Source organism: Equus asinus, chromosome 15 (assembly GCF_041296235.1).
Source record: "Equus asinus isolate D_3611 breed Donkey chromosome 15, EquAss-T2T_v2, whole genome shotgun sequence".
NCBI lineage: Eukaryota > Metazoa > Chordata > Mammalia > Perissodactyla > Equidae > Equus > Equus asinus.
The window spans coordinates 8,302,291-8,326,083 of NC_091804.1; the positions used below are offsets into that span (position 1 = coordinate 8,302,291).

The following is a 23,793-nucleotide window of genomic DNA, read 5'->3' on the forward strand; positions in this document are numbered from 1 at the left end:
TTGATGAAACCCCTGTATGCTGAGCTCCCTCAGACCGTATGCTTCTCCAGGATCTCAACCCGGAACAGTTGGCTCTTTGTCTAATCTTTTAGGTTTGTTACACCTTTCGCTGGGCCAAGAAGATGATAAAAGGCTCAGCTTAATAGCTGTCTCCGGCTATGGCAGGGGTCAGTGGAGGCTTTCAGTTAGCATGGGTCGTTCAGAGCACCTGGGACTGACGGCGTTGTTGTCCTTGGCTTGTCTACAGTGACACCCCATGGGGCATGGAGTGGAGGCTGTGTAGGTTTCTCATGGGCTGCCGCTTGTTGTCGACCTTTGGATGTAGGTCATGGTGCTACTGACCTCTAGGTGACCACTGTGTGGTGAGGCGCCATCTGAGGAGCTGAAGTGAAGTCAGGGTGATTGCCTGAGAAACCCACTCCAGAATTCTTTTTGGTATTTATCTCCCCTGGGTTTTTCTCAAAAATTGAGCTTTTATGATTTCACCGAGAACGACTGAGAGAAGTCAGCAGTCCCAAGATCTTTGAATACGCAGAACGGGCCAGAAAGGATAAGGGGCAGCATGGGGAGAGAGGGTTTCAGTAGAATAGCTGTCCCCGAGTTTGTTTCTGTGCTTTGACATAGGTGAGGAGACATATTTATGGAGCCTCTGCTACCCCATTGAGTACTGCGGGTGCCAGTATAATTGCGGATGGCTCAGTCACTGTGGGGTTGAGGAGGAGAGGCGGATACATGTGTATCTCACTGGAGGAGCCCTCTGGGTGCACACCCTTGCATGAGACACGGTGGCGTCAGGGTTAGCAAGCAAAAATAAAGTATGAGTAGGTCTCATGCAATATATAGGGTATAGTTATACTAAAAAATTGTCTGTTTATCTGAAATGCAAATCTGCTTGGGCATCCTTTATCTGGAACACTAATGAAAGAGAAAGACAGGTGCCATTTGGAGGAGCAGAGGGACTGCGCAGTTCATTGAGCTTAGGGTATCAGGAATGCTTGCCCAAAGAGGGGGAATCTGGGGCTGGTTTTGGATGTTAAGCACCATTTTGTAGAGGGGTGGGGAGGGAAAGAGGCAAATCTGAGCAGTGTACAAGGAGGACTGATGGGGGGGAGGTGTGGAAGTGCATGGTGAAGGGGAGTTGCCCTCTGTATGGCTGGACAGTCAGGAGACGAGGGTAAATAAGCCAGCCCTCATTTTAATGCCAGAAGGACCTGAGCTTACCTGACAGCCCTGAGGACCCATCTGAAGTTTTAAATGAGGGGCTTTTTTCCTTCTAATTAACTACATTTATTTTAGTAAAAGTAATATTAAATCATGCTAAAATAAATTCCAAAAATGAAATGTTCAGTTGATTTTCTCCTCCCTTGAGGTCCTGCTCCCACTTGCTCTCCGGAGGTAACCACTGTTAGCACCTTCCTGTTTATCCTTTCAGAAATGTTCGGAGATGTTTTGTGCGTCTGGAGGCATTTGTGTGTGTGTTCTTCTCGCTTTATTTATCTGTTCGTTGAACTGCAGCCTGGATCATGGTCTGCACCTGGTTTGCTACTTGTTCTTTCTCCCGCTTGACGGAGTTCCTCAGACTTCTTTCCGTAATAGTACACATGGAGGTCACTCATTCTTTTTAAAAATAGAGTTTTTTATTTTTATTTTTGCTATTGAGTGTCCTACCACCAAAATGAAGGCAGTTAAATTTTGGTTAATAGTATGTAAGTTTTAAGGTGAATTTGGGGGATACTGATTTACTTCAGAATGTGGGGTGAAGAAGCCATTCTTTAGAGTCTTCCAAGCAAGTGGCTCAGTCTGGAGATCTCAGCGCTATCCCTTTGGCTGTTTGTTGTGGACTGACCAAATACCGTCAACTGAACAAATGGAATCAATTTGAACTGCTGAATAATTTAAAAATGTTTTCAAAATATTTGAATTAACTTAGGGTTATTTTTTCTAGTAAGCTTTCTCCTACTCATATATCTGAGAGCTGACATAATTCACTTCTTTTACTGATTGGATATTTTACATCTTTTCCTTTCCTTCCTCCCTCCCCCCCAATATTGATCTATAACTCAGTGTACTTACTCCAGCTGGTTCATTTGTAGCATCTTATGATCTAGTTTCCAGGCCTCTCAAATAAATAAATAAATATTTATATGAAGGGACCATAATTGACTTTTCGGTTGAGAAACCCAATTCACCAAAGTGGCTGGGAGAGACATAGTTCATTTTGCTCTTATCAAATCAATGTTCGAATAATGTTTTAGGATTATTTATTTTCTTCAATATGAGAAAAATGTCAAGATTTATTTCCCATGTTTCTTAAATGTCAGAGGAAATTGACCTGAGGCCGGGGGAACTCTGAGTGGCCAGGGTTTTACAGTTTTCAGCTGCAGGGTTAGAAGACAGAGCACTGAGTGCTGATTGTGAGTGTTGCCCTTGTGCTCCGTGGACTCAGCTTGTGGAGTGTAAAGGAAGCTGGGTTCTTGCTTCTCTGGGATTCTCTAGACTAATTGGAGAGATGACATCAGCAGGCATGAAACCTGGATGAGTGGGATGAGCTAAGTAGGTGTGTGAAGGGAAATTGTTTGTGAAGGTTTATCATCATAGGTGAGTCAAGTTAAACTTGAGACAAGCCTGGCTTGAGAATGTGGATGGAAAGTGGAAGATACCATAGTGTGTGGGAAAGCAAGAATGGTAGGGGGTCTAGTAGGGAGACTTGCGATCAGTAGAGGATGTGCGTGGCCAACAGTAGGCTGGGATCAGAGCCAGTCGTTTAACATTTCAGTCAGTTAGTCCATCACATTGAACAACCATTTTAGGAACACCTCAAGGTTGCAGGCACTGTGCCAGGGCCTGGGGATGCCAACCCAGATAGGCAGAGTCTTTCCTTTTAAGAACTTCACAGTCTGGTGGTAAGACTAGCAGGGGGACCATCTAATGAGGGGATATGGCAGAGGACTCAGCAGAGGCTCTCCAGAGTGGGAGAAGTCTAAGCTGAGTCTGGAGGGATGGCTGGGAGTGGGCCAGGAGAAGGGGACGGGATTGATCTGGTGTTGGATAGCAACATTGGGTAGGCTCCGATCACGAAGGACTTTGTATACCACAGAGAGTAGCCTTTGAGAAGTCACTGAAGTTTAAAGCAGGGGAGCCTCATGGTGACAGGTATATTTTGAAAGAATCCCTCTGACAGCAGAGTAGAGTGTGAATGGGAAGGGATGAGGCTGGAGGCAGAGACTAGGGAGAAGTGGTGGTGGCCTGACCTGGGACTGTGTCTGTGGGGTGGGGAGATGTGGCCCAAGTTGGCAATTGGCAGTAGATTGTACAGGACTAAGTAATTGACTGTTGCGTGGGGAGGATGAGGGAGTAGGACGTAAGGCTGTCAGTTGGAATGTCATGTGGACCTTGAAGTCACCTCCGGTAATTACAGGGCCGGGGGTGAAGAGAGGACTGTGAGCAGCGGCCAGTCTCCAGGGGACGAGGGGCTGAGCAGGGTTGGTCAGCAGGGTGTGGAGGGAACGAGGGGCCTGGAGCCTTCCTGCTTCCTTTCTTTCATCTCTGAAATATTTGGAAGTTTGACAACCCTCTTAGCATCTACAAGGGATAAATGCACCAGAGGATTAGTTTCAACATTTCATTACTCCAACCGTCATAACCACTTTATGGAGATTACATTGACTTTTCCATAAGTATTTTCAGGAATGAGAGTGAAGTTTGCTCTCTATGGCTAAAACTCTAGCTAGCATCTTTGTATTTATAATACTATACTTACAGATGATTTTCCAAGTAAAGATAGATCTTTTTCTTACAGTTTTAGATTTTATGCTTAAGAAGGAAACAATCTAGGAAATTGTTACCTGTGAAATTTCCTTTCTGGAACAGATCGCCTCTACCTTAATCTTCATGCCCTATGATTATTCTTTAAAATGACTTCAAGCTATTGGCAGCAGCCTTACATTGACATTGGGAAACAATCTGGTTACAGAAGGGGCTAGAAGCTGATAGCTTGGCAGGGTGCCAAGAAGGAGGGAATCTGTTTGTCATGACACTCAGATGACTTCTTAGATTCCATTACATCAGACGTTTATTGCTCTTGGTCACTGTACAACTAAGAGTAAAGAGTAGGGACAGTGTCAGCTGACTTAGGTTAAGTGCATATTCTGTCATGCAGTGTTTCATATAAAACTTAAAGATCAGGGGCTGGCCCCAGGGCCTAGTGGTTAAGTTCTGCATGCTCTGCTTCAGTGGCCTGGGTTCGTGGGTTGAGATCCCAGGCACGGACCTACGCCACTTCTCAGCCATGCTGTGGTGGTGACCCCCATATAAAGTAGAGGAAGATTGGCACAGATGTTAGCTCAGGGCTAATCTTCCTCAGTGAAAAAAAAAAAACCTTAAAGGTCAAACTACAAAGTTAGTTTCCCAGTATACAAAGTAGATAACATTGTGGCATTTGTTTCATGAAAGTAAATGTAAGACAAGTTATCACCCATATTAAATAATGTCAAAGCAGTGCTTTTCAAACTTAACCGTTCATGAGAATCATTTAGGGCTCTTGTTGAAATGCAGGTTCCACTCAGTAGCTCTGTAGTGGGATTTGAGATCCCTCATTTCTAACAAGCTCCTGGGGCTACTGATGCTGTTGGGTCCTGGGCTACATTTTGAGTTACAAGCAGGTGACTGGGGTTCCTATCTTTTGGGGCACAGAGCTCTTTGAGAAACTGAGGAAGGCTGTGGGCTCTCAGAACAGTGAACCCGCCACCTCCCCCTCCCAGCACCACAGCCCACACATATGATTCACGGTCGCAAACCTCTGAAAGGCACCCAGCATCTTCAGTCTTGATACCGAAGTAGCTCGTATTCCATAACCGTCTTTCAGTCAGTATCTTTCCTAGTATTTTTATAGAGCGAATATTAATTTAAAACTAGGAAAGTACTGTCATGCGGTATGAGCCACATTCCTTCATGTGTTATAGGTAAGAGTTGACAAGTGGTGTGGGCCTATCACAGTCACTTCTGATCTTCTTAGATCCCTGGATAATTTTGTGCTCTCAACAAGTATTTATTGATAGCAGTGGTTTTAAAATGAAAGATCTAGACACAGTAGGTGAGTGAATGATTGAGAAGTGACCCACGTGGAAATGGGAGGGATCCAGATGTGGCAATCTGCTGTATTAAAACTAATCTGTATGAGTCTCTTGCTGGGAAGGACGTAATTTTGGTAGTTGAATGCTGTAGGAAGGGGTCATTTGTGAAGTATTTGTTTCACAGCCACGTGGACATGGGGTGTCCCTGAGACACTTCTCACTTGGGGGTCCACAGTGGAGCTGCCCAAGACCCAGTAGGTTGGAGTGGAAGCGCCATGCACATGGGAGGGATTCCATTTGTCTGTCTGCCTGTCTTTTAAGCCATTGTTCTGCTCATTCAACCCTACACTTCTTCAAACTGTCTTGGAAAAGTTAAACTAGGCTGTGGGAATCCATTGTGGTTCTCGAATGGAGTTTACTACAACACCCTTTTTGGGTTTAATTGTTCTGCCTGGTGCTTAGTCTGTTTCTGTTCATCCTGAGGTGGTCAGGATGCTGTTCCCCCCTGGTTCACCCACCTCCGGATTATTTTCAAGTAAATTCCAGACATCATATCATTGTAGATGTTTCAGTATGTATCTCTAAAAGGTTGACTTTTTTTATTCATCATGATACCATTATCATACCTAAAATAGTAATAATAACTGCTTAATATCAAATATCATCAGTGTTAACATTTCCCTACATATGAATTTCTAAAAATGCTTTTTCTGTTTGAATTGAGATCCAATTGGTTGATATGTCTTTAAAGTCTTTTTTTAATCCATAGATTCCTCTTCCATCTTTATATTCCTTGCAATTTGTTGTTGTTGTCGTTGAATAAACTGAGTCATCTATCTGTCACCTTCCCAGAGTCTGGATTTTGCTGATCCCATCCCTGGCTTTGTGTGACGTGTTCCCCCACCTCTGTGTTTCCTGTCAATCAGATCTAGAGCAGAGTGAGGCCTTTTAGGCAGAGGAGCGTCAAGATTTCAATGGCAGTGGTGTTGGTCCTTCAGTTGGATGCGCAGTATGTCTGGTTGTCTCCTAGTGGCTGGAGTTAGCAGCCACTGATGATCGCTTCCTAGAGCCGTTAACTCACCAGGGTAATAAAATGATGATATTCTAATTCTATCATTCCTTCTTCATTTAGTAGGTGGAGTAACTTGAAAGGGGAAACTTTCCAAAACAACTATTTGGTTACCCTGGAGTGCAGATTGTTTAGGAATACAGGGTAAATGCTTGATTCTTTCCCTTTAGTTACTAGTTTGCAAAATAATGAGGTGATCCTTTTTTTTTTTTTTAAGAAGATTAGCCTTGAGCTAACATCTGTTCTATCTTCCTCTATTTTATGTGTGGGATGCCATCACAGCATGGCTTGATAAGCGGTGCATAGGTCTGTGCCCAGGATCTGAACCAGCAAACCTGGGCCATCGAAGCAGAGCACATGAACTTAACTGCCATGCCACCGGGCTGGGTCCCGAGATGATCCTTTTGATTCTCCAAGGGGGACCATTCAATTCAGTTTTTATTTTTTAATTATGATATCATAAATTTATTCATATTTTATGTGTTTGAATCTACTGCAGTTATTCTTCTTGCTGCTCACCTTTGGCCAGTGGGAACTTAGTCAGGTTGGTTCCTGAGTCCTTTTTTTTTCTTTTTCTAGGAAAGAGTCACCTTGAGCTAACGTCTGTTGCCAATCTTCCTCTCTTTTTTTTTCCTTCCCAAAGCCCCTAGTACATAGTTGTATATTCTACTTGTGAGTTCTTCTGGTTCTTCTAAATGAGCCGCCACCACAGCATGGCTACTGACAGAGGAATGGTGCGGTTCCATGTCTGGGAACTGAACCTGGGCCTCTGGAGCAGTGAGAGCACTGAACTTTAATTGCTAGCCTGTCAGGGCTGGCTTCTGAGTCCTTTTGACATGGCCCTTGTATCAGTTATCTCTTACTGTGTAACAAATTACCCAAAACTTAGGGGCTTATAACAACATGTATTATCTCACAGTTTCTGTGAGTCAGGAGTCTGGGTAGGGTTGACCTGGGTCCTCTGACTCAGGGTCTCTCTCAAGGCTACAGTCCAGGTGCCTTCCAGCTTGGCTGAGGGAGGGACACTTCCAGGCTTACCCACATGGCTACTGGCAGGCCTCAGTTCCTTGCTACGTGGGTCTCTCCAGAAGGCTCTTCACGATATGGCAGCTGGCTGTCCCCATGGCCAGGGCTCTGAGAGACTCGCAGGAGAGCCAGCAAGTCAGAAATCTGAATATTTTGGTAAACTAAACTCGAATGACAGCCCCATCACTTTAGGTGCCTTAGTGCTCTGGTCATTAGAAGTGAGTCACTAGGTCCAGCCCCTTCTCAGAGGAGGGGATCACACAAGAGCACAAATACGTGGAGGCGGGGATCATCAGGAGCCATTAGGAGCTGTCTGTGGCAGCTGGCTAATCTTTGGTATGGTGGGGCCCCTGCTCTCTTGTGTGAGGAGATGGTTCAGATATTTAGATTGAGTCTTTCTCCAAAGAGCCCTGATTTACTTTAGTGGAAAGGGGTATTTAGAGATGATAGTTTGGGCATAAGATTCTAGGCCTTTTCAGAGGACAAAGCTAGGGAGTATTTTTTTCTTTTTCAATTTCAGATAAAGTGCATGCTAGGATGTCCCATTCAGAGTCAGAGCTTTTACTCAGCCGTATCAATCTTATGGTTCTATCTCCTGTCAACCAAAAACCTTGGTTCTCAGTGGCACCAACATAATTTCCCATGTATTATCCTACAATACACAACAGAAATCTCAGAATAACAACACTTACTTTACCACTAAAAATGTTATTGCTGAAAATGCTTTAAGATTTCCTTATAGTTCTTTTTTTCCTGGGGCTGTAGCCCACTGCATTATATAGTCGAATTCCTCTGTATAGTCATAATTGAAGTCATTTTTCACCATGCGGTGCACAGTTAGGTTCATTTGCTTCAACTTTAATTTTGCATTATAGGTTATTTTAAAAAATAATTTTGCTTTATTTTTGTGTAAATTATTTTCATCATTCTACAGGTGATCTACAGATCAAGGTATTTTTGCAGAAATCTGTCCCCTCCACTCCATTTTATTCCTTCTTCATGGATGGCCTTTTGAAAAATACACAGGTTATCCTTTTTATCCTTAAATGGAAGCGGTAGCATTCTGTGTATGCCTTTCTGCACCTTACATTCCCCACTTAGCCATGGATCCCGTACTACTCCATGGCACTCTTTAGAGATCTTCTTCTTTCCTTTTGCAATAACATAACACTCCATTGTGTAGATTTATGGTCATTTATTCTAGAGAACTGTACTTTTTAGGAGGTCTCTTGACTTCCTGTTCTGCTGTTTCCTAGGAATTGCAGTTTCTGAATGGGTGTAGAGAGAGGGTGGGAGGGGAGGGGGCAGTGCCCTGAAGCAGCACCTGGTTCTGACCACTCCAGTTTTCTTCTTAGTCCTTATCCTGGGTGGAGGGATAAAGGGTCTTTCTTTTTGTAACCACGTGGAGGGCTGCTTTTATCATGCATCACGCAGCCCTCCATGGTTTCTGTCATTTCATCCATAATACTTTTGGCTTACAGTTAGAAATTCTTTCAGGTTTTGACAGCATGTTATTTGTCGGTCTTTTTTTTTTTTTTTTGAGGAAGATTAGCCCTGAGCTAACTGCTGCCAATCCTCCTCTTTTTGCTGAGGAAGAGTGGCCCTGAGCTAACATCTGTGCCCATCTTCCTCTACTTTATATGTGGGACACCTACCACAGCATGGCCTGCCAAGCGGTGCCATGTCCGCACCCGGGATCCGAACTGGCGAACCCTGGGCCACCAAAGCAGCACGTGTGCACTCAACCACTGCGCCACCGGGCTGGCCCTGTTTGTCAGTCTTAAGTGTTTGGTGGTAGCATCTGTTTTGTGTGTTTTCATGTTTACAGTCAAGCGTCGCTTAATGATGGGGCTGTGTTCTGAGAAGTGCATCATTATGCAATTTTATCGTTTTGTGAACATCACAGAGTGCACTTACACCAGCCTAGATGATATAGTCTGCTACACACCTAGGCTCTGTGGTAGTAACCTTATAGGACCACCGCCATATATGCGGTCCATCATTGACCGAAACCTTGTTCTGTGAGATGTGACTGCATATGAGTAAGGATTTGGGAGGAGTGGTATTAGAGGTTGTGCTTCAGATGCTATTTAAAAACAAACCCTTATATGTAAAAAGGAAATAAAACACATTTTTTAAAAGTGATTTTTTTTCTCCTAACCATCCTGAATTATTTATGTTGCAGGGAAAAGGACTTGGAAGCCAAATTCATTATTCATATGGAGAAAAGCAAAACGACAATCACAAACCTAAAGGCAAGTAGCGACCTAGCCTTGCTCCAGTTCAGTGAACTCTGTGTTTGTTTTATTGTCAAAATGATTTTGGGTAAATAAAACCCATCTGCCATTTCCGCATCCCTCCTTTCTCGGTTTGGTTAGAGCCGCGTCAGCTTGCGCTTGGCTTGGGCGCAGTGAGAAAGCAGAAGGGTCGGTGCTCTGCTTCCTCCCCATCCCTGGTTTCATCTGGAGGTCAGAGCCACACTGCAGCTCCCACACGGGAGCTCCTGGGTTTAGCCCAGACCCGGGCATTTTCATCCTGGATCCTGCGATGGGTGCTTAGCCTGGCATTGGATGCATTCTGTGAATCAGTAAATTAGCTTTGGCCCTAGATTTCTTTTCATTTTTTTTTTTTAAAGATTTTATTTTTCCTTTTTCTCTCCAAAGCGCCCCCTGTACATAGTTGTATGTTTTTAGTTGTGGGTCCCTCTAGTTGTGGCATGTGGGACGCCACCTGAGCATGGCTTGATGAGCGGTACCATGTCCACACCCAGGATCCGAACCGGTGAAACCCTGGGCCGGTGAAGCAGAGCATGCGGACTTAACCACTTGGCCATGGGGCTGGCCCCTCTTTTCATTTTTAAAGAAAATAGTTATGTTTTATAAACTTGGCAAGAGGAGCTGGTATTGTTGTTCAGAACTCAGAGGAGAAAAGATAAAAAAAATCTGAATTGAAAAAAGAGAATTTTCTAAGATGGCCAAGCTCTTCCTTTTGCATTTAAAATATCCAATTTGTTTCTTTGGTCAGGGAGTTTGTTAAGGACCCTGAATACTTTTCACTTAGCGGGGAAATAAGAGTGTAAATAATAAAGAAATGGCGTGCTTTATGGACTCAACCCCTTTCTCCTTCGATATTTGTCATTAACTTAGACGTTTGGGCTTCTGCAGCTGCTGCTCCATGGCCATGTGCAGGTCACTCTCTGGTTGGATTTCTGTTAATTCACGGCTCAAGGGAGTGGACATTTTGAAATCCACCTTCAAAGTAGTGCAACTTGATCTCAGGTGACGGAAGCTGGGGAATGCTCCTGTCTTCCAGTTGGGCCGTGCTCTGGATAATTTGATAGGTGGCCTCCTTTGAGGCTCTGGTGTCCCTTTGCCTGAGGTATTCTCCAGTGGAATGTCATTCTTTCTCCACTGACCACAACCCTTGTTTCTTCTAGCTTTCCCTGCTCTGACCTCCTACCTCTTCTCATGTTCTGCCAGTCATTACTTGTCCATTCTGTGCTTTTTACCTTTGCTGTGTATCTTTGTATGCTCACAGTGCTGTGGTCAAGGTTTAACTATTAAAAAATTGTATTTCCTGAGACAGAGTGAAGAAGATTTACCCTGGCCTTGCATAGCTCTCCTTTCTTTGTGCATTATGGACTCTGTTCTCCTTGACTACTATGTTCCTTTTTGAGTTTTACAGCATTTCCTTGTCTGACATAGTGAACAGATGCAAGAGTTTTTTTTTTTTTGCTTTTTCTCCCCAAATCCCCCCAGTAGATAGTTGTGTATTTTTAGTTGTGGGTCCTTCTAGTTGTGGCATGTGGGACGGCACCTCAACGTGGCCTGATGAGCGGTGCCATGTCCGCACCCAGGATCCGAACCAGTGAAACCCTGGGCCACCGAAGCAGAGTGCGTGAACTTAACCACTCGGACACAGGGCTGGCCCCGATGCAAGATTTTTAACATGTTAATAATAGGAACCTAAAAAATGTTCTTTATAGTATCCAAATTATGTTGGAAAATATAATGCTCATTAAATTTACTCCCATGTCTAGGGAACTGTGTAAGGCTTTGGTAGCAAATGAAGATTTTTTTTTTTTTTTTTAAGATTTTATTTTATTTTATGTTTTTCCTTTTTCTCCCCAAAGCCCCCCCGTACATGGTTGTATATTCTTCGTTGTGGGTCCTTCTAGTTGTGGCATGTGGGATGCTGCCTCAGCGTGGTTTGACGAGCAGTGCCATGTCCGCGCCCAGGATTCGAACCAACGAAACACTGGGCCGCCTGCAGCGGAGCGCGCGAACTTTACCACTTGGCCACGGGGCCAGCCCCCCAAATGAAGATTTTTAAACCTTTTAAAAGGTTTTTGGTTCAATTTAGGTATATAGCAAGGTAGATAAGATATATGCAAAGATCTGCAATAAGCTCATGGTGTGTCTTGGGAGTGGCTGGTCTCGCTGAGGTGGGAGAAGTTACTTCTGGTTGGAGTGTGTGAAGGATGCTTCTGACCTGGAGTTTTCAGTGGCGCCACAAAATTGCCCAACTCTAGAGGGCTCCAGTCACATCATGCTCTATGTGAATAGCACCCCTGGGAGTTGTACAGACCCCAGCTCTGGTGTTTTCAGGTGGAGGGAACATTAAAAAGCATTGAAGCCAGAAAAAACAGAGTCTGGCTGGAGTGTTGGGTTCATCTAAGGTAAGCATGATAAAAAATCCAGAAAAATCTTCGATCCTGACATAGAGAGCCTGGATTGCTGGGAGGAGCTTGGGTTTTATTTACTTATTTGTTTTGGGGGGAGTGGGGTCCAGGAAGAATTAAATGGTTTTTAGTCAGGGTGTAAATATGAAAAATGGTGATCATATGTTTTTTATGAAGTTTTTTCTTGAATTGGATGGATCACTTGTCAACTGACAGTGCTCCTTACGTTATTATTATTATTATCACCGTAATCATCTCTCTCTAGATACCAGAAGGAGGGACTGGGGACTCAGGAAGAGAGCGGACCAAGACCTTCACCTATGACTTTTCTTTTTATTCTGCTGATACAAAAAGTCCAGATTATGTTTCACAAGAAATGGTATGATTTTAAAATCTTTCTTTTGGTTTATTTTCATATTGAGAAAAAATTCGTACCCTAAAATTCTTTAAAACATCTTACTAATTTTTGTCTGAATATAATTTATATAAAATTAGCCTTGGCTAACTTAGCTTTTTGGTTGTTACATGGCACCGTTTATCTTAAGCCTGAGAAGAATTCAATCCCCAAAAGGTTGATTTTTTTTCTTTTCTCTTCTGAGCTTAATGATCATAACTTTTGTTTCAAAACTTGGACATGATTACTGTTTTGAAGGAGCTCTGCATTTATGCCTTTTTCGGGGTGACATTTATATGCCGCTAAGCCTGGCGAATAAGCCGCTTCGCCTGGAGCCCTGCTGTGATGCAGAGCTTTAGGAGGTAGACTTCAAACCCAAGTCACACTTCCCCTGCTTGAATGGATCATTCTAGGTTCTGGAAAGTAGAATTCTAGAAAGAGATTCATCCAGAATCTTCCTAGAACCTAGAATGAAGCTGGAATTTGTCCAAGAAACGTGTACTATAGTCTTTTACCATCTAAAATGTAGACATGACAGGCAGATAAGAACAGACCTAAAGATCCTCCCAGGGGACCATCGCACGTTGATGTTTCATGTGAGCAGGACAGTATATTTCCCTGGGTGGGATAAGCTGGGTGTTTGAGCAGAGAGGGGCGTTATGAGGAAGCAACTGTATTGGGGGGAAGAACACGAGCTTCATGGCTGGACGACTTCTTGGCTTGTTAGCAGCTTCTTTAGACACATTGCTTTGGGTCTTCATGTGTTAAAATGAGGGTAGGAATTCCTGTCTGCCTGCCCTGGGTTGTAATTCATGTGCTGCATCTTGAAGTGGTATTATTGTCTAGTTTCTTGCAACTTGGTGTGTCCATGTACCAGAATCTTTGGTACTGCCTGGGAATGTTGTTAGAAATGCAGAATCTCAGGACCTATTCCAGACCTACTGAATCAAACGGCATTTTTTAGCAAGATCCCCAGGTGATTTGCACACACCTTAACATTTGAGAAATGTAGTTGGTTTAGAAATGGTTTGTGGAGGAGATTGGCTTTCTGAGGAATGCAAATGTTGGAATTAAGATAGGCTGAGAACTTAGAGAAGTTATTCAAAGGAGAAGACCGGAGTGATTATATCCAGAAGATGTTGATTCAACATCAGGGAAAAATAGAGAGGATAGCAGCAATAAGAATGGGAGCCATAAAGAGAGGTGAGGTGCCTGGTGGGGGCCAGGAGAGGAAAGATGAACTAATGTTGATTGAGTTTGCATTGGTGTCGGAAACTGTGCTTGGTGCTCATGTACGCTATCTCAGGTAATCCTCATGCGAACCAAATGAAGGCAACTTACAGCTGCACTTTTCTTTGTCGAAGAGAGCTTAATTAACTTGTTCAAGTCCCTGGACCTAATCGACTTAATAGTGGTGGAGTTGAGATCTGGGGGCTGATGCACAGAGTGGTGGAGATGCCCCTGGAAGGTCTTAAGGGTATGAGAGAAGAGGATTGGTGGGTTCTAAGTGACAGATGGATAGGGCAGCCCTGCTGAGTGATAAATGAGTGAGTGAGTGAGTGAAGATGACTTTGGTGTTGAGCTAATTGGAGTAACCAATATTGATAGCTAGTAGTCTGGTGAGGGATAGAATGTTACAGATATTGGAATGTGGATTTTGGCTTTATATGGGAATGAGAATGAAGTGGCTGGTACAAGGGAATTTGTTAAGGGAAAAGCCAGTTCGTTGTATAGTCTTCAGTATATCTTCAACAGAGGATGAATAAAGAGCCATGAACATGGTCTCCACTTCTAACTTACCTAATAAGGAGCTGGATTCCCCCCTATTTAACCTGAATTTGAGGCCTTTTGGGGACAGAGGGATGTGCTGAGGGGAAGCCCAGGGACAGAGGAGTAGAGCATGTGTGACAGCAGGGCCTGGCACATGGAGATGCTCAGTAAACCTTTCTGGCCAAAGGAACTTGTTTATGGATGGTTAATTTATGGGAGCGGATGACATTTCCTGGGTTCTACAAGAGTCAAGATCAGGGAAGCCGTAACAAGGTTCGTTCTTTTGAAAGTTAAAAATAAATGCCTAGAGTTTAAAAATAGTTTTAGATTGGGGAAAGCTTTCGCTGATAAGGGTAATTTTCATGCTTCAGGTGTACATGCACCATCTCTTCTCAGATCTTTGGGTTCTTTGACTCAGTATAAATAATCTGAGATTGTTCCATTACATTGCTAACATATCTCAAGGCTTTTTTAGTTTTATAAATACTACTTTCTGGTAGTATCACATGTTAATAAAATCAACATAAATATGGGAAAATACCTATTTTTTAAACAGTCTATTAACGAGAAGGTAATCTTCTCTCATCCCTAATGTTAATGCCTGTTGTTACTAAAAAGGGAGTCAATTTTGAATATTGACAAAAGTTTTCATGCTGCCATTTCCAGCACAGGAATTGAGCTGACAGGTTCTGTCTCTGGTACAAATAGGGGAAGATGCAAACTTAGCATGTTGGTCATCATCTTCTTTTTTAAAATCATTTGAATGTAAAGGCATCTTGAGAAAATATATCATGCCTATTACTGCAGTTCAAGTCAAGTTGCCCTTAATGTTAACCAAATACCTGGTAAGATGACCATTAATATTTCTTCCTTCCAGATTAATTTTATAATCTGAAAAAAAGTGAGCGATTTAAGTCTACTCTCATGTAAATTAAAGACCATTAAATGAGGTCTTATTTTCTTAATGGTTCTTTAAAACTCCAAAGGGAGGCTTTGATCTCTCACGACCTGTTCCTTACTTCAACCCTGGAGACGCTTGAAACTTAGACTCTCTCAGTTGACAAGCTAGATGGAGAGTCTTGTTTTAACAGTGCCCTCTGGTGGGCGGTTCCCCTCAGGTGAGGCTGCAGAGCCTTGGATTACTCTGGAAATCAGCTTTAAATCTGTGCTCAGAGAAGCAGCAGTGTGGATTTTGGGTAACCAGGCCAAGTGAGGGATCTCAGCGGGGTTCTGATGCCAGTGGGGAGAGCAGGTCATCAGTCTCCTAAAGCAGGCCTTCCCTCCCCACCCTGGTTTGCTGGATGATGGTAAGTGAGTCCTTTGTGTGTGTGGCAATGGAGTAGCCTGGTTTCCTCGCCAAGAAGCCTAGAGATGCAGGCAGTGTTCTGCTGCATTTCTGGGTCCCATGCCTCCTCCTGATGGGTTACTTGAAACTGAGCCTGAGCCAGGCCTGGGTCTCTGCACCTCCAGACCTACATTTTCTAGGCCCGTTTTGCAGTCATGTCCACCAATCTCACCCTCCTGGGCCCCCTAAGTCTCTCAGAGAACTTTAGCTGGGTTAGTTTTCTGGAAAATAAAGTAAAATGCTGAGTTTGGATTTTAACCCTAGGGAAGAATTTCATTTTGAAAACCTCTGGGTTTGGCTTAAATAGGACATTTCCCATGACGTTGTTCTAGCCCCAGACAAAACTGTGAGGAAGATCCTTCCGTCATTCTTTGGGAAGTTTGTGGAAGGCTCTTCTTCCTATGCAGTGGCACTGTGTGAAATGGTACAAACGATATATGCCTTTTGTTTTTATTTAGTTGGAGAGAATTGGAGAAATATTTAGAGTTTTTCCTCATATTTCATATACAGTAGTGAAAACAAACCTCAGATGAGTGGTCTGGAGCCCTGAGTCTCCCTGGGATTCCTGGCTTCTGCTTCTTCACAGAAGTTTGTGGAAGGGAGGCCCTTCCAGGTGGGGTTGGGGCGTCCTCATTGATTTGTGGGTGTGGGAGGAGAACATTCAGTGATGAGGGCTTGCAAGCATAGGCTTAGGGGTCAGAAAGGCCTGGGTGCAAGTCCCAGCTCTGGCACTCTCTCCGTGTGCCCACTGACCTACACTCCCCCTGAAGAAAGGGCCTAGCGACACTGCTCACCTGCAGAGTTTTTATGAGGACTAACGTGTGAGCACATGAAAGGACATAGATAGCGCCCAGTCAGTGTGACCTGCTGTTCCAGTTCACAGTTGAGTAAGTCAGCAGAATTTGAGAATAAGATCAGAAAGTATCAGCTCCTAAAGCCGAAATGGATAAAAATTAGAATGAAAGAGACTGGCCATTTGTGGAAATGATTTAATTGAAGTGATAGTTTGTAAATCTTTGACTGACAAGACTGAGGAAACAAAGTCCAAACAAGATGATGCCTGAAGGAAGCTGAAGTCCGGTCGGTGGTATTTCGTCCTGTCCTTGGATGACAGGCTGTGTCATTAGCAGGGAGGGTTTATGTGGAGCTGAGATCAAGATGGCCTGTGTTTGTCAGCCCCATCTAGGGGCTGGGTGTTCTGGCCGGAGGGCCTGGATCTCTGCAGGGGAGATGATGGCTCTCCAGTTGGGCTAACCTGGCACCGCTCGCAGAGACTGAACACTCCTGAAGGGTTGATGAGCCCCCACCTTGGACTGTGGTGACCCCACAAAGCAGTGCCTCCCCTTTTCATGGCTCTGACGGAGAACCTGATCATGCTCCCTCTCTTTGATAGCTTTTCAGCTGCTCATGGGCCTCAGTTTTGAAACAAGAAGGGGTTTTATGTGCCCTTAGGGTGCTGCTCTGAGAGGGCATGAGGCAACCTGAAGGCTTGTGGGGGTCTGGAAAGCTTTGCTTGGTCTTTTTCCCAGCTGGGTGAAACTAGGATGACCACACATCTTGGTCTGCTTTATTTACATCAGCTGTCTGGGTGAGGTAGTTGTCCTTCCCCCGTTTTCATTCTCAGTGTCCCAGTGCAACTATGTGGAGCAGGTGACATGGACTCAGGTACACCCCCAATCCCCACACAGCTCGTCTTCCCACCCTCTCCATCCTGGGCAAATATCCCAATAGGAAAATGCATCTGGACTCTGACTTGGGGAACCCAGCCGTCCTGGCCTCCTCCACACCCACCCATCACTCAGCTCTGTGAGACCTCCAGAGACTTACTTTGATGACTAGCCAGACCCTTACAGTCATGGCACTCATTTGGCATGGTTTGGGCAATAATTTCTGGCTGCTGTGACCTTTCGGTTTTGAATAGTTTCTGGAAGCTCTGATAGAATGAATAACTTTATAAATTTAGTTCTGAAATGGTAAATCATCATGCATTAAAATCATCTTTGCTTCTAGACATGATTGTCACCTTACCTTGTTTACATTTTTATATTTCAGACATTTTTTAACTCAAGTAGGAAAAAGGATGGGTTTGCTTTTTTGCTTGCTTAAAAAGTTTCCTGTTGATTGAAAACCAAGGCCCATACCTATTCTGTTGTTAATGGTTATGCAGGGATTTATTTATGTGTTCTAATCCTTAAGAGTGAAATAGCATTCAAGAATTTTGTGAACACTAAAGGGGCTTTTATTAAAATCCATGGTAATTGTATCTTTTGTGTCTTTTTGGCTTTCAGGTTTTCAAAACCCTCGGCACAGATGTCGTGAAGTCTGCGTTTGAAGGTTATAACGCTTGTGTCTTTGCGTATGGGCAAACTGGATCGGGAAAGTCATACACTATGATGGGAGATTCTGTACGTTGTTTACCCTGTGTGCCAAGAAAACGTCTCATTTTCTCTGCAGACTGATGCAACTATCTCTTTCATCTCCTTTCCCTGTACTAACTTGCTTTTCAGGTTCCAGTCATTCTTTAGCAATAAGATAAAACTCAGTAATAAGTTTGGCTAAATTTCTTTTGAGAGATTTTAAATTAGAAATAGTTTTAAGTTTATAAGCATGAATAATGGATGCAAGTCTCAGTTCATTTTCCGTTTTTAAAGGCTATAATATAATCTTATCAGAAAAGTATGCTGGGCCCATAAGTATTTTTTTCTTCTTTTCTGCCAACACAACAGTTTGAATAAAATTACAGAACTCTGTTCTTTTTAAAATTATTCAAAACATTTTTCCCCAAGAAAAGTGTAAAAAAAAAGTAACTCTTTGGTGGAAAGTTACTACATAAATCCGGCAAATACACAAAAAGAGTTAGAATTGTACAGTTTTATAGAGTCTGTGTAGATATAAACATAGTGTGTAGAGTTTAGTAGTTATGTCATATAAAGTAACAGACATAAAGGTTATACTTGCCCCAAAATGTGGAGGAGTAAAAACTGGACTTCGTTGCAGGAACTTTATCTCATTCTGTGTTTTCTCCAGATCTAGATAGTGCCTGTTTGTTTTACTTTTCTTGTGTCATGGTGAAAACCCTGCTCCCTGTCTCTGAGACCTGTGGCATGTTCTAGATGTGGAGGTGCCGGCAGAGAACCACAGGGCTTCCTGCCAGCAGGCACGGTGGCGTCTGGAACGCTAACGGTTTGGTGGTTCCCGGAAGTAGTTGTGTGTAAAGGAGGCTCGGTCCTTCCAGATGAAAGTCTTTCAGGGCGTGTGTCCCAGCTTTAAGTCCAGGCTTTTCCCTTACAGGAGAAGTAGATAATTACTGTTCTGTGAATCCTCGATGCTGCAAAGTAGGGAGAAAAATAGGAGAGGAACAAACAGATAATTTATAGAGTTTCACATTGCCTTTTATCATGACTTCTCTCTTCTGCTCTCCTACTGTGCCTTTAAAAGAAAAGCCTTCTCTAAAATGACATGTGCATGTTGATTCCCTAGAGCTATTTTATGCAAGTTAAACATTTATAAAGCACTCATAAATTATAACTGTTTTTCTCTGACCTTATAGTTGAGTACTGTTTGGATAGTTTTATTTTTTTCTTTTTTAAAGGTATGCTTTTTGGTGAGGAAGATTGGCCCTGAGCTAACATCTGTTGCCAATCTTCCTCATTTTCTATCTTTTCTCCCCAAAGCCCCAGTACATAGTTGGGTATCCTAGTTGTAGGTCATTCTAGTTCTTCTATGTGGGACGCCCCCACAGCATGGCTTGATGAGCAGTGCTAGGTCTGTGCCCAGGATCCAAGCCAGTGAACCCCAGGCCGCCAAAGTGGAGTGGGCAAACTTAACCACTTGGCCATGGGGCTGGCCTCTAGATATTTTTCCTTCTTTCTTTAAAAAGTAAAATAAAAAAGAATATGGTGAAAGGCCCATTTTTCCTTGATAAGAATTAGTTTCCTTTATTTTTTGGGTGGACGGTTGGGTGAAGGTAGGGAGGGACGTCGGAAGAAAACATTGAAGCTCTGAGGTTTGGGTTTCCTAACAGGAATGTTTTGCCTCATCTTTAACTCATTCTGAAGTTGATCAGCTTTTAAGACTGACTGAAATGTGAATGTTATTGATTCCGCCCTCTTTGCATAAGTAGTAGATGTGTTAGAATCTTCCTGTCTAGGAGGGCTGAGGGGATTAGTGTATCACAGTAGGGATGTACCACATTTACTGTGGTCCTGTCCGCGAAGTTTTAAGACAATGATTAGCTACTGTGAGGACTTACTAAGGTTTCGAAGTATTTCTTTTCTGCGCAGTGTATGTTTCACCTTTTTGGTTGTTTAACCAGGTCAGATTTCTAACATTGGTTCTGCAGCTGTTGACTGTCTTGTTTGAAGGTTAGAGAATGAGGCTTGTTATGTTTGCAATCCCTGATCTGACTGAGTAACAGTGGTAGCTGTGTACTACCAGAGTCCCAGCCTGTGGACGTGAGAAAGCTCAGTCCTCTCGTTTCAGGGAGTAGGAAGCAATCCTGGGGGTAGACGGTGTGTCTGGGGCTGGGGTGGGAGGCCTGGGGTTGGCATGCAGGCCCATTGTGTCTAAGTTCACTCCAGCAAATCACAGAGGTAATTGTGGTTGCTTTTATTTCAAGTAACAGCTGTGGCCTTCTTCCTTCCAACTGCAGGGTGATTCTGGCTTAATACCTCGGATCTGTGAAGGGCTCTTCAGTCGGATCAATGAAACCACCAGATGGGATGAAGCATCTTTTCGAACTGAAGTCAGGTAGGCCTGTGGTCTGCGTAACTGAGTGTGGGCTTGGAGGGAGCTTGCTCTCAGGCTCGAGGAATGGACAAAGTCTTTGGATTCCTGAAGGGCGAGTCTGCCTTTTCCCCCTTCTGTGCTATGGTGGTTGGAAGTAAAGCTTAAAACATGCATGTCTTTAGTGACTTTCTTGGGAATAATTTGGGTTAGGATTTGGGAGGTAGAAATAACCCAGCTTGGTCAGAAAGTCTAACATGGGATGTTTATCTCAAATGGAGTGAGCTTTTGACTTTTAAGGGAATACCCAATTCACTTGCTTTATTCTTTTAGCTGAATAAGGTTTGCATTATTCTTTGTGTTGGTAGGATCACTATAAATCTAATCTTTAAATAAATCTGGAAAGTTGAGGTGTTTTTTCCTCCTTGGAGTTAGACCTGTGTGGGGAGCCAGTCTTGTCAGTGGTTTTGGGGGCAGATGTGGCAATCAAGGGTTCTCATGGCTGCCTGACCTCTCAGTGGCTGTGTGGCCTTGGACAAATTGTTTAATCATCCTAAACCTCCATGGCCTAACCTATAAAATGGGGATGATGGCCCCCCTCCCTCTGGGCTGTTGTAGGGATTAAATGGAATAATCCATAAAGTGTTTAGTATAGTACCTGATTTATAGTTACCACCCATAAATGTATGTTGCTGCTGTTACTATTGTTGTTATTAATGTCTGAAATAATTTTTCTGAATTCAATTCTATTTAAAATTTTTAGCTACTTAGAAATTTATAATGAACATGTGAGAGATCTCCTTAGGCGGAAGTCATCTAAAACCTTCAATTTGAGAGTCCGTGAGCATCCAAAAGAAGGACCTTATGTTGAGGGTAAGAGTAACTACTTCAGCCCTGTTCTGCTTGGGAATTTGAGTAAAATGATAATTTCAAAGGAAAAAAAGTAGGATAATGGTGAGATTTAAAAAATTTATTTTTGGCATTTTATTATGGTAAAAATGACATATGCTGTCACTACATAATGTTCATTTAATGAATTTCCACTTCACTGGGCATTCACTGACTTTGTGGGGCTTGCCAGTATATTTCTTCTGGCTTTAAGAACCCTCTGGAAATTTGTTTTCTACTGTTCTCAGGCAACATAAACAGCCTGGTAACCTGTCTCTTTAAATGGCGTTGCATTTGAGCAGTATTTTTACCAGCCTTAATGGTAACATGGGACCATGAGGAGATTCTAAGACTTCTTACCTGTTGAGAAGAAGCATTTACAGAGTTTTCTGTGCTGTGGTTCTCAGCATTTGTGTTGTGACACTAGCTGTGTCAGTCAGTTGTGAGGAATGTCACAAGTGATGATGGATAAAGGGCTGGCCCTTGCTAATTAGTTTAAAAATAGGCTGGATTTAACGCTATCCTTAGAATGAAGCTGCTCTCACTTACTGTCATAAGGCAGCTGAGTCATGGCTGGCCTGTGGGAATTGCACACAGAGATGTGTTTTCGGGTGGCTGTTGTCCTTCCTGTGTGTCTTGTTGGAGGCCAGGCTGAGAACCAGTCATGGGTTTAAAGATGTTCCTATTTCGTTGTCTTTTTCACCTGGAGATACCAGGTGCACCAGCAGGACCCCATCTGCATTTTATTAAATTTCTGATTGAACTTTTGCCTCTTATGCCCAAAGTAGTGTGTGTAACTGTGTATTTGTTTTGCAGAGTGTGGCATCACTATTATTGTTGCAGTTTTTAGCCTAACTGTGCCTTTGTGTTTTTTCTTTAATTGTCTTATCAGATGTTAAAACATATTATAAAGGTGGTTTATGAAGAGAGAGAATAATCAAACAGGGCAAAACATCCAGAATCTGATGTAGATACTTATGGGGATTTAGTTTCTAATAAATCTGCTATTTAAACATTGGGGGAATATGGGTTACTACGCTGTCTGGGAGAAAAAAAGGGTAAATTGGGACCATGGCTCTATTTTTACACCAGGATAAATGACAAATAGGACACAGGTTGGAATGTAAACATGACATAATAAAATGACTGCAAAACACCATGGGTTAATTTTTTCCAGAAATTTTGAGGGGGAAGGCTTTTAAAAATTTGACTTAAAACTCTGAAACCATGAAATAAAAGTGTTAAAATTGAAGTGGTAAAAAAATAAAAATTTATATTTGGCAGAAACATCATAAGCAAAGTAAAAAGACACTTAGCAAGTGGGGAAAATATTTTCAATTCAAGTTTCAGACAAAGGACTAATTTCCCTAATATAGAAAGGGCTCCTATAAATCGATAAGGACAGAGCCAACAACCAGGTAGAAAAATGAACAAAGGATGTGAAAATACAGATGATTTTTAAAAGGAGGAAAGAATGCTTAGCCTCACACATAATCAGAGAGAAGCAAAATAATAATTCTTGGAGATAATATTTGTTCCCTGTCTCTGGCAGGTGTAAGTAAGCCTGATGATACTGTGTTGGGAGACAGGCATTCTTGTACATTGCTACTGCTGGGTGTAAATTGCCTTCTATGAAGGACAGTTTTGCAGTATCTATCAAAATTTCAGTGTGCTTTGATGTAGCAATTCTACCTTTTAAGAATTTATTCTGTGGAAATATTCATACACATTTGAAAAGATCTGTGTACAAGATTATTTGTAGCAGTGTTACTTGTAATTGGAAATAAAATGTAAACAACCTCTACGGTCTCAGTTGGAGACTGGTTAACTTGGTTATGGCTCATGCATACAGTTGAATGCTCAGCAGCCATAAAAATGATTGAAGAATCACCTTAACTGATACAGAACATTCTTCAATATATTATTACATAGAAAAAATCAGGGTACAAAACAGTGTTTATGGTATGCTACCATGAAAGGGGGAAAAGAGATGGTGTTATATACAATTTTCTGTATATGTATGGGTCATCTCTAGAAAGCTATGGAGAAACTAAAACAGTGGGTTGCCTGACAGAAGGGGAAGTAGGGGGTAGGCTGTAGGAGGGGGAGGGGTAGTGGGTAGAGGGAGACCCTTTACACGGTATACCTTTTGTAGCCTTTGACCTTAGAGCCATATGAATGTTCCCAAAAAAGTGAATAAAAAGTCTTTTAAAGGGATTAAAAAAATGCTTTTGAGTTTTTCATGAGGGCAGTGTTCACATTTCCCTTACTATGACTAATGCTAATGAGGTTGATCGTAATAGCTGGCATGTTTCCTGAATACCCTATGTGAGGTATGCATTATCAGACTAGGCGACTGAGGCTCAGTGAGGTTGAGCAACTTGTTCATAAGCAAGTCAGTCCACTAGTAAGCAGCAGAGCTGGGATCAGATCCCAGGCAGCCTGGCTCCCAAGTCTGCGTTATAAACTACCACCCTATAGGAACCAGTAGGATCTTTAAACAAGTCAACAGCTCGTACAGTTGTGTATTAGTTCATAGAGGTAAATTTCTTATTCTGTTTACTATATATTAGGGAGATTTCGTCGCTCTTTTTTTTTTCAGATTTATCTAAACATTTAGTACAGAATTATGGTGATGTAGAAGAACTTATGGATGCGGGAAATATCAACCGTACCACAGCGGCGACTGGAATGAACGACGTCAGCAGTAGGTCTCATGCCATCTTCACCATCAAGTTCACTCAGGTAAGGGCAGCTGTGGGGCCAGCTGGCTCCATCCCTCAGGTCTTCACTCACTGATGAGCATCAGCTGAGGACCGATCA

The 23,793-nt window shown here is 42.8% G+C and overlaps 1 protein-coding gene across 9 annotated transcripts in view; it reads left to right on the forward strand.

Annotated features, from left to right (window-relative positions):
- The window catches only part of KIF16B (kinesin family member 16B), a 277,231-nt gene that overhangs the window by 30,617 nt on the left and 222,821 nt on the right, over positions 1 to 23,793 (forward strand). For all 9 annotated transcript variants that reach the window (XM_070485541.1, XM_070485534.1, XM_044747818.2 and 6 more), the window contains exons 2-7: positions 9,353 to 9,422; positions 12,114 to 12,227; positions 17,646 to 17,762; positions 20,009 to 20,106; positions 20,846 to 20,955; positions 23,573 to 23,715. In XM_070485541.1, the coding sequence (XP_070341642.1) occupies positions 9,387 to 9,422; positions 12,114 to 12,227; positions 17,646 to 17,762; positions 20,009 to 20,106; positions 20,846 to 20,955; positions 23,573 to 23,715 (618 nt within the window). In that variant the 5' untranslated portion in view covers positions 9,353 to 9,386. The remainder of the gene's footprint in view (positions 1 to 9,352; positions 9,423 to 12,113; positions 12,228 to 17,645; positions 17,763 to 20,008; positions 20,107 to 20,845; positions 20,956 to 23,572; positions 23,716 to 23,793) is intronic.